The following is a 15,515-nucleotide window of genomic DNA, read 5'->3' as shown; positions in this document are numbered from 1 at the left end:
CCCAGGGAGGATAGATCATCCCAGGAATGCGTCTGTGCGGCAAGCTCTTAATCCCCAGCCGCACTGGGCTGGCTGCCAGCAGAATCAGCTCCAGTGACTCCGTGCATGCACGCGCATGAGTGAGAGAGTACGAGTAACTGTTCACAGGCGTACATATATGTGAGCACATGACAGTGTACGCATCCTACCATGCCTCCCTGGGGTATGCGTGCTCAGGTGGTCTCAGCACATCCATGCACAAACTCAGATTTATCTCCAGAATGCACTTAATGAACTATATACATTAGGGCATGCAAGCCTGCCTTTGCACACATGTACAAGAGTGTGTGAAGTTTTTGGTGTGTGCAAGCAGGTGAGCATCAAACTGAGCAGGCAGAAATGTTACCATGTGGGGACAATACAGTGGTCAGGAAGAGTGTGTCAACAGGATGCAGATAGAAGGGGAGGTTGGGGCAACATATAAGGACGTCAGCCTCCTGTTGGGGCCTGGAGTTCTGCAATTATAACTGGTCTCCAAGCCACAGCGATCAGTCCACCTAGACGAAATGGCAGGTTCGAGGGCAGACTCAAAGGCATTGCATCCCTCCTTCCCTTTCTCAAATTTTGCCCTCCCCAGGCAGTGCCTCCAAATCTTCAGAGCCTGGAGAGGGCATGGTGTGTGTGTGGGAAGGACTTCACTGGGGTTTAATGCCACAGAGCCCCCCCCCCCTCCAAAGCAGCCATTTCCTCCTGGGGAGCTGACCTCTGTCACCTGATCACTTGCAATTCCGGGAGATCTCCATGCACCTCCCACTTATGGGGTTGCCAGTTCCAGGTTGCTAAATTCCAGATTTTAGTGGTGGAGCCTGGAGAGGGCTGTGCTTGGGGAGGGACCTCAACAGTGTAGAATGCCATAGAGTCCACCCCTCCAAAACTGCCATTTTCTCGGGGGGGGGGGGGGCTGATCTCTCACTTCTCATTCCTAGAGAACTCCAGGCCCCGCCTGGGGGTTGCAAAGCAACAACGGGAGACCACCCAGATAACAGAACAGGAGAAAAACAATTCCGGGCCTAATACAATCAAAAGGCAATTGTATACTTATTTCACAAATTTATCAATGTGCAAAGTGCAAAGGTGCATAAATCAATCTTATAACTACAATAAATAATGCAATAAATATACAATAATCCAACGTTAATCCAACGTCCAAATGTCCAACATTAGAGAATGGAGTTTTAGGAGTACCAACAGTCCATGCAAGCACTGGTGTTAACAGTGGGCATATAGCCGACGGGCTTATGAATGCAAATTTCCAATTCCCGTTTCGTGATGTTCACTTCGTCTCGGGCATAACATTGGACTGCAGGCACCGAGTGGAAACCCTGGGCGCCGCCATGATGGAAATTTAGTCAACCTTGTCCATCATGGCGGCGCCCAGGGTTTCCACTCGGTGCCTGCAGTCCAATGTTATGCCTGAGACGAAGTGAACATCAGGAAAGGGGAATTGGAAATTTGCATGCATAAGCCCGTCGGCTATATGCCCACTGTTAACACCAGTGCTTGCATGGACTGTTGGTACTCCTAAAACTCCATTCTCTAATGTTGGACATTTCACTGTGGAATTTGCCAAGTAAAAAATGACTGCACATATGGATTATTGTATATTTATTGCATTATTTATTGTAATTATTACATTGATTTATGCACTTTTGCACTTTGCACATTGATAAATTTGTGAAATAAGTATACAATTGTCTTTTGATTGTATTACTCCCGGAATTGTTTTTCTCCCACCTGGAGGTTGGCAACCCTATCCTTCCCCTGCGTTCCCTATTGATCCCCTCCCCTTCAATTCTTTGCCTTTCCTTCCAACTTGCTGCTCCTGCTGCCATGGCATGTGCCCCCCTTCCCCCTCCATTCCTTCCCCCTCCCTGTAGGGCGTGGCCTCTCTCTCTCTCTGTTCCTTGGCGCTGAGCTGGTAGAGTAAGAAGTGGGCGGGGCCAAGGCTGGAGTAAACCACAGCCAATGAGGGGCGTCTTCAGGTTCCCTCGTGACCGCGCTCTCCCCTCCCCTTTTCCCTCGCGCGCCGGGGCCCTCATTTGCGTATGACTGACATTCCCGGAGCGGCCAATGGGCGGCGCGGACCTGTGTCGTCTGCTTGTGTGTATGAGAGAGAGACGGGAGGGGGGCTCTCCCTGATTTGCATGTGAATGACCCGGCGTGGCGGCGGCCAATGGCGCGGCGAGGGCTAATTGGGCATGCGTGACGGCGCGGAGGGCGGGGGGGGGCCGCCCTTGTTCGTACCCCGAGCGGCTGAGGAGAGCGGGAGGCGGGCGGTGAATGGTGTCGGGTTACAACCGGGGCGGACGGCGCGGCGGGCGGAGGGGCGGCGGCGGCGGCGGCTTCTGCCCCCCCTTCCCTCCCGCGAAAACCAACCCGTAGCCACCCGTCTCCCTCAGCAGCGACACCTCAGGAGGGGTGGGAGGGGCGTCGCGAGGGCGGAACAGCCGGACAACTTGCGCCCCCCCCCCCGCACTCTGCTCTCTCCCGTCCCCCTCCCACGGCAAGCCCCTCTCCCCTTCCAGGCGCCCCCTTGCAACCCCTGCCCAGCCTCTCTCCTTCCCTGCCACCAGGCAGGAAGGGGGTGCTGGACAGCTCCCCCCCCCCTTTGAATTATTTTTAATTTCCTTCTTCTGACTCTTCTCCCCCCCCTCCTGCACACGCACGCCCGGAGAACTCCCTTTGGAGCACCTCTTCCTCCCCTTTGCACGCCCACCCAGCCTCCTCTCCCCAACCCCTGAAGATGCTTCCCTAACTTGCCTCCCCCCCCCCTGCCGCCCATGCTGCCCCTCTAGGGAGGACCAGAAGGGAGGAGAAGCGGCGCTCCAGCACTCCTGTTGCTGTCGCACGTGGTCGCCTGTGGCTGGTTTGACATCCAGCTGGCGCAGTCTCCCTCCCCAAGGGGGAGTCGCCTGGCTGGCCCTGCAGCCCCCTCCCCTGCACCGCATCTGCTGGGCCTGCCGTCTCCACACCTCCCTCTGCCCCCCAGGGAAAGGGGGGAATGGGGAGCATGTTCTCCAGGCCAGCCCTCTGAGAGAGATCACCCAACGGTGGACCTGTCATCAGGACAACGGGCTCGACGCTGCTCCCCGGGATGTTCTCCACGGAAAGACCCCCGGCAGCCTTGCCCTCTCTGCCTCACAGGGGGCTCGGCATGTTCGGTTAGTGGATGGGGTGGCGAGAGCATTTCTGGTAGTAACTCCGAATGTGTCTGCATGCAGGTGTGTGGGGTTCAGCGCCATGGTTTCCTCACCTGGCTGGGAAGGTGGTGTTTTGGGAAGAGGCCACGAAAGTTGGATGACCTTTTTACCTTACCTGTTTGGAGACTTTGGAAAAGGGTCTGTTGCTTCATGCTGGGGTGGATTGCGAGGGCTGTATTTTGTATGATGGAAAGCAGGGAAAGGAGGCTTTCGCTCCAAGGAGTATCCGCTTGGATCCTTCTAAGATTTTAGGAGACAAGTTGGCTGAAGGACAGGTGGGCTTCAGCACTGTCTTCCCATCCTACTCTGGGTATCCTTTTTGTAAGACACAGAGCAAGCTCTTGGTGTAAGATTGCCACTTTTTTATTGGATGGGATCTTGTGTCTTTAACAGCAGCCTGAGACACACAAACTTAGTGGGTGAAGTTCTTGGCACAGTGCTGGCAGCTGCTAAATCCCTGGGTATCCGGATGCTGCTAAAAAGTAACATGGGAGTAAGAGCATTTAAAAAAAGAGAGAGGTGCCCACACTGGTAGGGCATGGGCTTGGGCATTCCATTTTACCAAATGCCCTGCTCTGTGGTCACCACTTTAACATTCACTCTTTATTATTCACGCTCACCTGAGGGATCAGAGAAACTGTTCTACATCTGTGGTATATATGGAAGAAGAGATGGATGGTGAAAGATGACCAGCAGTGGTGTCTTGCTGTATAAAATTTACATAGTTTGCTTAATTTAGCAAAAAGGAGGGGGAGATATCTTTGCTTGCATTCAGGCCAACCTTGTGAAGTTGGTTTGCCTTTGTCGGCAAGGTCCTGAAACTGGGAGAGAGCGATGGGCCCAAGGCCACTCAGTCCATCCATGGCGGAGTCGTAACCTGAGCTCTGAAGTTCTACTTCCAAATCTCTGTTTTAGTCCATTTGCATGCTTGATGCCAGGACTCTTGGTTACGTAGTGAACTTCTTAGTGACTTCAGGCTGGGCCCAGCACCCACCCCCAGTGCGTCTGGGCTTGCTTTGTCACATGTCTTGTGTAGTTTTTGCTTTGCTGATGCAGGGCTTTAACTTAAGAAAACAAATCTGTAAATTTTGTTTGGGTTTGGAGCTGGCGTGGGCAACCTCCTCCTTCTGGTTCTTTAAGAACCTTTGTTCCTCACTAATGCAGAGTATGGCATTGGGGAGGGGTGTCTTAATGTTTCATGCCCTTGCTTTAGCTGTCCCCCTTTCCTTCCCATCCTTCCCCCCTCCTCCCGCCCAGGGATGTGGTCACCAGCCGGAGAACAGGAAGCCACTGAGCCAGCGCTTCCCGGCAGAGCCCCGACCAAGATGCACTCAGGGCTTTTAATAATTGAGTTAACTTTACACGCTGGGGGGGGGAGGAGGGACTGATCATCAGGGAGTGCAAGAGAGGAAAGAGGAGTGATGGGAAAGGAGCGATATATCCAAAGGGAGATGCGTGTTCTGTTGGGAGTGGGTTCTTCCTCCTTGGAAGATGCAAAGATTACTGCCCCCCCTTAAAAAAATTATTTTAATACCTAGTTTGTCAAACAAGTTGACCGCCGGACCTCCACAAAGCAATTAACAGTAATTAAAATCCAGATACAGCCAAAGAAGCTGCCCAACCACTTCTTGTGAAGGAATGAGAAATGGCAAGACCGCTGCTTTCTCTCGCTGTTGTACTGAATGTCCAAGGGTGTGCACGTTTCACACAGCAGTGGCTTCATGTGGGATGGAGGATGTGTGACCTATCCCCCTACACACACACACACTCACGTTTTAGGTTTAACCCTCTTTGCATAACTGAGCTTAGGAATTGCTCTGTGAAAAGCTGGTTAGCCTGCATTTTCTCTTTCTGTTTGTTAACGCTATATTGAATAGTGGCTGTTGCCACAGTGGCCGGAAAGGTGACACAGTGTTGGGGCTGCTGAAAGTGAAGGTTTTTGCCATATAGCGGGAGCCTTAACACTGGTTAGCCAAGGGAGCTGACAGTGCATGTGTGTGCGTGTGTGTAAGTCGCCTCCTGCCAACGCCACACAGTTGTGGTCTGTTGCGGTAGTGTAATGCTCTGGTTTCTTCCTCCTCGTTGCTGTCTTTAAGTTTTGTTCAGGACTGTGTGTTGAAAAGTTTTTAGGGCTGCAGAGTGTAAAATGCCGCGTTTGGACTTACGAAGACCAGGCATTCTACGTGTAATGCAGTTTGGGGTGTTGTAGAAGGTACAGGTGCTTGAAAGGTTGCATTTGCCTGCTGCTGCATCTGTCTTTGTGCTGCATTTTTCCTGGATGCCCCAAGGAGGAAGTTATGCTTTGCCTGATATGAGGGCTGCAGGAAGTAATGATTTCTTGGCCTTCATATAAGAGGCAAAAAGGTTTTCAAGCAGTGCCTGGACTCCTCTCCCTATTAAAGGAGGATTTTCAGAGGGGCTGAACTGAGTTCTGCCTTGGGGGGGGGGCTACTGTGCTCTTCTTGTCCTGCACAGCCTGAGCTGTCCTGGGGATGCTCCCAAGTGCCTTGGCTGGGATGAAGCTAAGGAGCTTGGCTGCCCCAGCAAGCGTGGGAGTCTGAGGGAGAGCCGGGGCCCCTCGCCCCCTCCCCTTCCCCTCCTGCAGCTGTAAAATTCCTTTGCCTGGCTTCCAGCTGGGAAGGGTGGAGGAGGCCAGGGTTTCTTCCTGGCAGGCGGAGGAGAAAGTCTCTGCTGCCCCCTCCTTGGGGACCGAAGTGGCTAGTGATAAGGCACGGCACAGATTGCAGCTGTCAGAAAGGAGAGGATTATAGACCAGAAAGAAAGGTCTCTCCCAGGAACAGAATGAGATGGTTAGAGAGAAAGAGTTAGAGTGTGTGTGAGTGAGAGAGAGAGAGAGAGAGAGAGAGAGAGAGAGAAATCAGGACTGATTAATCAATAATGGATCCCTGGAGTCTTGATTCCCATTCTCCCAGTCTTTATTGTATCCCACTCCCATTCCTTCACATGTTGCTCTAAGTTAGCTCTCTTAATTCTTTTATCCCGTCTTCCAGTGTGGACAAATGTGGAACCCCGGTCTGTGGCTGTATTCCCGTGGCACTCCCTGGTGCCCTTTCTGGCTCCCAGCCAACCGGATTCCTCTGTACAGCCCAGCGAAGGCCAGCAGCCTGTCAATCATCCCTCTACGTCCAATCAGAACAAAGGTAAGAAGGGTCCGCATGTAAGAGGGCAAGGGGTGTCTGTGTGCAAGGGTTAAGAAATGAGCACCTTGGAGGGATGTGGGACTCCTTGCCCAGCGGGGCATGTGGTTGCACGCATCCCCGCTTATCCCTCTAGGGTTCATTCATTCTCAGCCTGACGTTTGCTTTCTCAGAGCCTCCAGAATCAGCTGCCGTGGCTCATGAGCTTCCTGGTGCATCTTCCGGGGCTGAGGTGGGAAGGCCAAACACTTCTCATTCCAATAGCCCAGCCCCAATTCCCCAGCCATTGATAGCAACACCAGGAGGGGGTGGCGGTCCCTCACAGCACGATGATGACATCTCGGGGCACCCACGTCTGGACAGTGAGACGGAGAGCGACCATGACGATGCGTAAGTGCTGCCGCGCATGCTCTCTCTCATTTCATCATACCCGACAGCTTTCTGTTCTGTGTGCTGTCACATACGTCTTTGTGAGGTTGCAGTTGCTCCTGTTTTGGAGATGGTAAAATTGAGGACGAGAGAGAATGATTTTTCCAGGGCCAGCAGCAAACTTGTGGCAGTTTTGGGGCTGCCGTCTCACACTGGCTCGTAACCAAATAGCTGGCAGTGGGACGGTGCGAGTTTGCGAGTTTTGGGAATACACCGGTGGAGCATGTGTCTTGAAGGAGTTTAATTGGCAGCAGTTGGGAGAGAACGTGAAGTGAGGGGGGAGTAACCACACGGCAGCAGTCCAAGCAGGAAACCAGCGATGTTGGGAGCATCTGGGTGGTATGAGGACGCTTGCAGCTTTCAGGAACTGCCTGGCAGAAGGTGATCCAACTCCCCTCTCTGCTGTCTACTCTGTAGGTTCCTGTCTGTTGTATCTCCTGAAATTCAACTCCCACTGCCACCCGGGAAGCGCCGTACCCAGTCGTTAAGCGCCTTGCCCAAGGAGCGGGATTCCTCCTCAGAGAAGGACGGGCGCAGTCCTAACAAGGTAGGCGCTGCTCTTTTCCTGCCCTGCTGCTTGAATGCTCTGTGCCTGGAGCATTGCAGGAAGATCCCCCCCCCCCAATTTAATGCTGTGCCAGACCGCCTTGCTCACTCTGACGGTCTCTCTCCCAGAGAGGGCGGTTGTGGTTTTGGTAGCATTAGCACATGCTCCCCCCCCCTTTTTCTCTTGCAGAGAGAGAAGGATCACATCCGGCGGCCTATGAACGCTTTCATGATCTTCAGCAAGAGGCATCGTGCCCTAGTGCATCAACGGCATCCCAACCAGGACAACCGCACAGTCAGCAAGATCCTGGGAGAGTGGTGGTACGCGCTGGGGCCCAAGGAAAAGCAGAAATACCATGACCTGGCCTTCCAGGTACAGCCTCTCGAGATTTGTGTCATTGAGAGTCCAGATTCAGTTGACCTACTTGGGTGTACTCGGAGCGGTCTCCACAAGCAGGTGGCACGACCCCAAGCAGAGCGTGATGATGAACTCAGGGACGTCTGTACACCAGGAATGTGAAAACTTCACAGAACGTGGTACTACTTAGAGCGGCGTTTCCTGGGAGAGTTGGCCTTTGTTTTATTGTTTTTTTAAAGCAAGGTTCTGGCCTCTATGGCTGCAAAGATGTTTTTGAAAAGGCAGCCTTAGTGAAATTTCAAATGCCGGAGGCGTGGTTTTAAAGATGGTTTTCCAGAGGTCAGATGCTGCATCGCTCTGCGTAAGTCCCCTTCTCCCTGCTGCTTAAACTAGAATGAAGCGTACACGTTCCCCTAATTTATGAAATGAGCACAGGTTGCAGTATTGAGCTTCTGTTGGTGAAGGTCAGTGTTCGCCTCGGCACAGGATTTTAACATTTTTTAGAGTCCATATGTTCAGCATTGGTGACACCTGTTTCTGGTTTGCCCAGGAATCTCTCTTTTTCCTTCCTCCCCATCTCCTCCTCATCCCAGGTGAAGGAAGCTCATTTTAAAGCACACCCTGATTGGAAGTGGTGTAACAAGGACAGGAAGAAGTCCAGCTCAGACGTGAAGCCTGCAGGTCCAGGGGGATGCACCAAGGAGACACGTGAGCGCAGCATGTCAGAGACGGGCACTGCTGCCGTGCCGGGAGGTGAGCGCCCTCCTTTTTGGCTCTCTACCCTGCAGAACAACTCCTCCCTTCTCCTCTTACTTCTCTCTCTTTCCGGCAGGCCCTTCGGAGATGCAGGTGTTGCTGGGGTCGGAGGGCAAAGCAGGGGTCATGGGACCTGGGCACGGCCACGGAGACCGAATCCTGCCCATGTCAGGGCCTGGTGCTCAGCGGCCACGTGCCTTCTCCCACAGCGGAGTGCACGGGTTGGAAAGCGACCGCGACAGCCAGGTGCTGCAGGAGCTTACTCAGGTATATCAGCAGAGTGGGCTTCTGGCAGTGAGGATAGGATTGAAGGGTTTGGGAAACAGGCTTTCGGGGACCTCTGTGTCCCAGGAGAGAGAGGATTCTTGCATGTTGCAACTTCCATTTCTGCCGAGTTCACATGGGGCATGTACGAGAAAAGGCAAAAACAGAGTTTCTCATGCCAGTGAGCATGTCTGTCCTAGAAGTGAGGCAGCACCCCTTGTGATTCAGACTGACCTATTGATTTTGAGGGAATTCCTTGCTGGATAAGCTATTTTTTCCTCCTGAAATTCTTTAGTTTGGCCAGAGATTGAGGGTAGTCCTTGACTGCAGAAAGTGTCAGCTAGGTGGTTCCGTCTGACATCAGAACATAATAATAGGTGTGGAAGGGGCTTAAAGAGTAACTGTTTAATTCCAGATGTGCTCAGGACAGTCTCCGTACGTCAGTGGGAAAGGGCAGTATGGGGGGCTGGGCCCCTCAGGGTCCCCGTTTGCAACTCCAGGCGAAGGACCCCGCCCTTCCCTGCTCCCGCATCCCTCTCGAGCTTCCCGTTCTCAACGCACCACCAGTGAGGACATGACCAGCGATGAAGAGCGCATGGTGATTTGTGAAGAGGAGGGCGACGACGACGTAATTGGTAAGGAGACTCCCCCCCCCCCCCCAGTTGAAAACACTAGGGGATAACACGGTGTTTCTCGTCCAGAAACACGACCAAAGTCCTAGGCTTTCCTACCAGAAGTATAGCTTTGTCCTCACAAATTGTGACCCGCTTATCCTTACAGCAGCCCACTTGCTAGAAATTGAGAGCAGATAAAGCTCCGTTCGTGTGTCACGAGGTGAGAAGAGTTCCGTTTAACGAATGTCTTAGTGCAAGAACTTGGTGCAGGATTTGGATTGTCTTGAACGCGTCCAATTGATTGTGAGGTTGGATTGTGTTTTGTTCATTGACAAGGCCTATGCAGTTCTCGAATACTTCCTCAACCGTACCTTGGTTACCCTGCTGTTCTCTCCTCATGATCATTCCCTATTGGATTACGTCCTGCTTCCAAGGACCAGATAAAAGCTACTTCCTGAGGAGCTTGGGCCTCCCCCCCACCCTCGATCTCCCACTTTGTGCACACAGGTTGCATAACAGGCATGTTTTATTAGATCTCATAAAGCACAATCTGTTGAGGGAGGGCAGGTTTTCATAGAGCTCTTCAAGAGCAGCAAGGGTGGGGAGCAGAAGTTGTTGATCGGCTGGACCTTCCAACCCCTTCTTGATTCTTTACACTATGTCAGATTGCTGGGGGAAGGTTGAAGGAGATCACAGCTCAGGCTGTCCCCAGGTACCTTGCTGATTTAAAGATGGAATTAGATTCATCGTGTGCCTCTGCTGCATAGGTCATCGGCTGTTGGGGTCAGTATGGAAGGGGTTTTTCTCCCAGCCCAGTTATCTCCAGGGAAGGATAGGGTAGGGTACTCTGTAGGGTAGCATTGTGTTATCCTCCAATTCGAGATGAGATTTGCATGCATCTAGAGTCAGATTACCAGAGTCCATTGCTGGAGAGGTCATGTGTGTTGTTTGAGCCCCCTAAACGTTCTGCTCTGATAAACGCATAGCTACAGGGCCCTGTCTTCCCACTGGTGATAAGCTTGTGAACAGATAGCTCAGGTGAGAGAGAAATGGACACATTTGTGGTGTTTGTCCACCTCACTTCACTGACTCTAACGCTGACATTTCCTTTCTTGACAATCCATTTCCCTAGTCTTTCCTACCTGACTAGGAAAGCATGGACAGTAGTTTTAGCATTCTGAGAAAAAAAGTGGTTCTAATTCATAAGATAGGAAACTAGAAAATGTGAGCAATACCTGATGAACTCAATGGAAGCCTAAAGAGTGGGAAAGGGGGACTAGATTTCCAGAAAACAGGTTTATCGTTCCTAGCTCGCATTCCTTTTCCGTGCCTGACTGCCAGAAGCAGAATAAAAATAAGCAAGCACATGCAAATGCATTTGTATGATTTATACCAGTTGCTGAATTATATGAGGATTTTTTGTATTTAGTTTGGTTCAGGGTGTACACTGAACCAACCAGCAACAGGGGGCTTCTTAATTTACGAACAGCCCCCCCCCCCTCCCTGCCACATCTTTGCTTGCAGTTCCAAATTATGCTTGTTCCCTGTAACCTAACAAGTTCTGCACAAACTGTGCACATTTTATTATGTCTAATAAATGAGTGGAATTTCCTTTTCTAGACACAGACTCAGTTCAGCAGCAGTGGAAGAAGTAACATTTTTTTCAACAGGAATTTGACTATACTGATGTCAATACTGGCAGGCTGCAAGGTGGAGGCAAAGGAGTGGAGTTCTGTGGCTCTTGAGGGGTGGAGAGGAAGAGCGCCCTGAAGAGTAGGAAAGTCTCTCATCATGCTCAGTGGAATCACTTCCTTGGTGTTTTTACTTTTAGAGCTTTGGCATTTTTCAGGAACATCCCGTGAGGTTCCACACCCTGCATCCGGCTGTTACTAATCTTGAGCAAATGAATAGTGATTTTTCTATGTCAGTGGTCTTTGACCCCAGAGTTGCAAAACAGTAAAGCGTCCAGTAGCACCTTTAAGACTAACCAACTTTATTGTAGCATAAGCTTTCGAGAACCACAGCTCTCTTTGTCAGATGCATCGTCAGTTGCATCTGACGAAGAGAGCTGTGGTTATTGAAAGCTGACGATGCGTCTGACGAAGAGAGCTGTGGTTCTCAAAAGCTGACGATGCATCTGACGAAGAGAGCTGTGGTTCTCGAAAGCTGACGATGTATCTGACGAAGAGAGCTGTGGTTCTCGAAAGCTGACGATTGCGTCTGACGAAGAAAGCTGTGGTTCTCAAAAGCTGATGATGCATCTGACGAAGAGAGCTGTGGTTGTATTGTCGAAGGCTTTCACGGCCGGAGAACGATGGTTGTTGGGGGTTTTCCGGGCTGTATTGCCGTGGTCTTGGCATTGTAGTTCCTGACGTTTCGCCAGCAGCTGTGGCTGGCATCTTCAGAGGTGTAGCACCAAAAGACAGAGATCTCTCAGTGACAGCCCGGAAAACCCCCAACAACCATCGTTCTCCGGCCGTGAAAGCCTTCGACAATATGTAAAAGTGTGAACGTTGATGTTTTGTCGAAGGCTTTCACGGCCGGAGAACGATGGTTGTTGTGGGTTTTCCGGGCTGTATTGCCGTGGTCTTGGCATTGTAGTTCCTGACGTTTCGCCAGCAGCAGGATACAGTGAAGCCTCCCGCTATTAGCATTCCACACCCTGGGAAACTCTTACAGGATGACTCAGCTCAACCCCACCCCTCCTGAGTAGATACAAATGACCTACATCTTTTCCACACTGTGACACTGAGAGATCTCTGTCTTTTGGTGCTACACCTCTGAAGATGCCAGCCACAGCTGCTGGCGAAACGTCAGGAACTACAATGCCAAGACCACGGCAATACAGCCCGGAAAACCCCCAACAACCATAGAGCTGTGGTTCTCGAAAGCTTGTGCTACAACAAAGTTGGTTAGCCTTAAAGGTGCTACTGGACTCTTCACTATTTTGCGACTACAGACTAATACAGCTAACTCCTCTGGATCTGTGACCCAAGAGTTGAAAACCTAGGTGGGTCATGGAGGTCCTATAGAGCCACCATTTTTGCTGCCTTTTGGAAGGATGTGCTGTTCTGCATCTGTGTAATACGCAAGGGCACTGTGCCCCCTTCCTGTCCTAGCGCATAGTGATATGACCAGCAGGAGAGCAAGGCAAGAATCGAAAGGATTCTTCTTTAGCACAAGCAGGTTCAGAGGTGTGCTTCTTAAGAAAGGTCTCTCTTGCGTTCTTTCTCTTAGTGCGGCCTCTGCCATTCCCTCTCCCTCACCCGTTACTCTTCCAGTGTTCCATTCATGCTTTTTGTTGAAAGTCGCAACTCCTCTTCCTCTCATGAGACTCTGCAGCTCAGTGGGTCCTGCACTGCCACCTGGGAGTTAAATGGGGTTCCAGGTGGTCTGAAAAGGTTAAAGACCACCATTCTCTGTTGCATCCTTAATACATAATAGGCTCTTTGGTTTAGCCCATGCATTGTACAGCTTCACAGTTGGGGCGGCTAAAGGTATTAAAGGGCAACCAATCTGTGTTTAAAGAATGTTGAATATTTATTTAGATACTTTGAATGCGCTAGAAACCAGGTTTCTCTGATGTAGGGCCAGGTAAGGAGGAGGACATCCCTGCTATCTGCTTTCCCTCCATCATGAAGTTTCCTTGTGTCCTGGTTATTCTCTAGCACTGCTGTGGGACCTTCCACTTTGCTCAGTTCCTTCCTGTATTCAGGACCTTCCCCCCACAGTCTAGAGACCTTCCAATGAGCAGTGGCTGAACGCGTGAACCGTGCCGCCCCCATCCCCCTGCCATATTACGCTTACGCTTGCATTAAGTACATTTGCAGGTTTGCAGTAATTCAATCTCTGGGATAATAGCCTCTCTCCTCTGCAGAATTTCGGGAGGGGGAGGGGGTGCTACAGCGTCCTGCTGACTCGTGCTGCTTTGCTCCCTGCAGCTGAAGATGGGTTCAACCCAGCCGACGTTGACTTGAAATGCAAGGAGCGTGTGACAGACAGTGACAGCGAAGGGTCCTTGGGGGACGAAACAGACAACAAGGTAAGCGGGCCCAAGACACAACCGGCAGCTGGGACAGCTTTGGGGAGATCACAGCAGCGTGGTGTGAAGAAAGAAGAAATGGCAACAAGGAAGTAATATTGACCATGGTGATGCTTTAGAGTGTTCGAAGCGTCCAAACTGAAGTCCAAGTAGTCCTACTATGTCATGAAACTCGCTGGGTGATCTTGGACCAGTCATTCACTCTGTCTCTGTCTGTCTGTCTGATACACACACACAGCCTAGCCTACCTGACAGGTCTATTGCGAGGATAACAAAAACATAGGAAAAGGCGAACCACATGTGTTGCTTAAAGTACTGTGTATATTATATATATTAGATAGTATTGTGTGCAGATTTTTGGGGGGGGGAGGATTTGAAGCAGGAAATTACTTTTGGTTCAGAGCTCAGCTTCTTAGCTACCGCGCCTTTCCCATGCTCAGTCATGGAGTCCCCCTGCTATAAGTGAGGATGATGGTGATTTTATCTTATACTTCTTTGGGCTTGACATGTGGAGAAGTCGCAAATTAAGTTGTCTCAAGCAGTAAGTACAACGGGCGGAGGAGTTACTGGACTAAACGGTATGGAGATAGCTGCTGGGGATGGGGCAGGATCGTCTCTCTGTAATGATGTCCCCATCTTGTTGTAGGACTTTGGGCGAAAGCTGTTCTCCCCAGTGATCCGCTCAGCAGCCCTGCCCCCTTCCTCCGGTGCCTTCACCCCCTGCCGTCCGCCCCCTCCCCTAGACTTGGAGCCTCCGCCGCCTCACGGTCCTGAGCAGCAGCCGTCTTCCAAGTCCTACGGCTCCTTCCAGGTTACATCCAGCACCTTCAAGGGTCAAGACTCTCGAGGCGGGCTCCGTCCCCACAATGCCCCGGCAAAGCGCCTGGAGCCACGTTTTGATCCAGCGGCAGCCCCCTACAGGCGGAAGCGGGTGGACAGTGCCGGAGGTCCCCAGGCGGCCATGGAGTCTGGGACGTTGCTTCCAGCTGTATCCGCTCACTCAGTCATCTCTTCACCCAGTGGCATGGTTCAAGCTGTGGTGCTGCCCGATTCTGCCCGTTTGTCCTCTGGCACGGTGCTGGTGACTGCCCCATCCATGAGCACTCCCAGCGTGGGGGTAATTGGCTACAGTGGGGCACCCAACCTGGTCCGCACAGCCTCCACTGTAGTCACCAATGTGGTCAAACCGGTCAGCAGCACTCCTGTGCCCATTGCCAGCAAGCCCTTCCCACGTGGGTCAGGGGAAGGGCCGCCATTGCTTAGCCCTCCCCCCTCAGATGGTAGCGGCAAGCCTGAAGGGGGCGTTTCCATGGGACGCATCAGCCTGCTCTATGCCGACAAAAAGCATCCGCAGCCCTCCTCGATACCTGGGATTCAAGCCGCATCTCCTCACTTAGTTGCCGGACCACTGATTGGGCAAGGCTTGGCTACCGTTGGTAAAGGCCCTCCCAGCCAAGGCAGCGTTGTGACCAACCTTCTGGTGGGGACTCAAGGTTACGGGCAGCCAGGTGGTGCAGGAGGGGCTGGTGTCCCAGTGACGGTGTTGCCACCTGGCGCTGCCATTACCCAGCAGCCCTCTGTACAGTTCATTACCCAGAATCCTCCTGGGCCAGGGCAGAATGGCCCAGTACCCCTCAGCATCCTACAACCTCAAGGCATCCTCTCCGGAACAGCGGGCAAGGCGGGTGGCATCACCCAGGTGCAATACATCCTGCCCACGTTGCCTCAACAGCTACAGGTGGCCGGAGGGAAGGTACCGGCTGGAGCGGGTGCCCCTGGATCCGCCAGCATTCACTTCACTCTGCCGCCAACCAACGGAAAGGTCATCACTGCACCCCAGGCAATCCCCATTATACAGCCCGCTCCAGGAAGCAGCAATAACAGCGTCACTGTTGTCTCTTCAGCCCCCAAAGGTAGGTGCAAGCTTTTAGGGGGCTTGATTAAGCCAGAACTTGTCTGTGCTTCGCTGTCTGAGCCTCTGTGTCTTGGGTCAGAGGCACATACTGCTGTCCGTAGGGGAACTTTTCCCAAATACCTGCAGTTAGGATCAGAGGCTTAAAAACCCACTGCCTTCCTTAACTTGTCCCAGTACATTGGCCAGGAGTTGCC

The 15,515-nt window shown here is 52.0% G+C and overlaps 1 protein-coding gene across 2 annotated transcripts in view; it reads left to right on the top strand.

Moving 5' to 3' along the window:
- CIC (capicua transcriptional repressor) overlaps nt 1-15,515 on the top strand; it is a 44,691-nt gene that overhangs the window by 16,249 nt on the left and 12,927 nt on the right. For both annotated transcript variants that reach the window (XM_054998686.1, XM_054998685.1), the window contains exons 3-11: nt 6,251-6,400; nt 6,571-6,787; nt 7,244-7,373; nt 7,563-7,745; nt 8,324-8,483; nt 8,563-8,753; nt 9,166-9,385; nt 13,306-13,406; nt 14,053-15,319. In XM_054998686.1, coding sequence (XP_054854661.1) covers nt 6,251-6,400; nt 6,571-6,787; nt 7,244-7,373; nt 7,563-7,745; nt 8,324-8,483; nt 8,563-8,753; nt 9,166-9,385; nt 13,306-13,406; nt 14,053-15,319 — 2,619 coding nt within the window. The remainder of the gene's footprint in view (nt 1-6,250; nt 6,401-6,570; nt 6,788-7,243; nt 7,374-7,562; nt 7,746-8,323; nt 8,484-8,562; nt 8,754-9,165; nt 9,386-13,305; nt 13,407-14,052; nt 15,320-15,515) is intronic.

This window comes from Eublepharis macularius, chromosome 15, assembly GCF_028583425.1.
Source record: "Eublepharis macularius isolate TG4126 chromosome 15, MPM_Emac_v1.0, whole genome shotgun sequence".
Lineage (NCBI taxonomy): Eukaryota > Metazoa > Chordata > Lepidosauria > Squamata > Eublepharidae > Eublepharis > Eublepharis macularius.
Note: the sequence above shows the minus strand (reverse complement) of the source record. Positions and strands in the feature narration are given on the sequence as shown.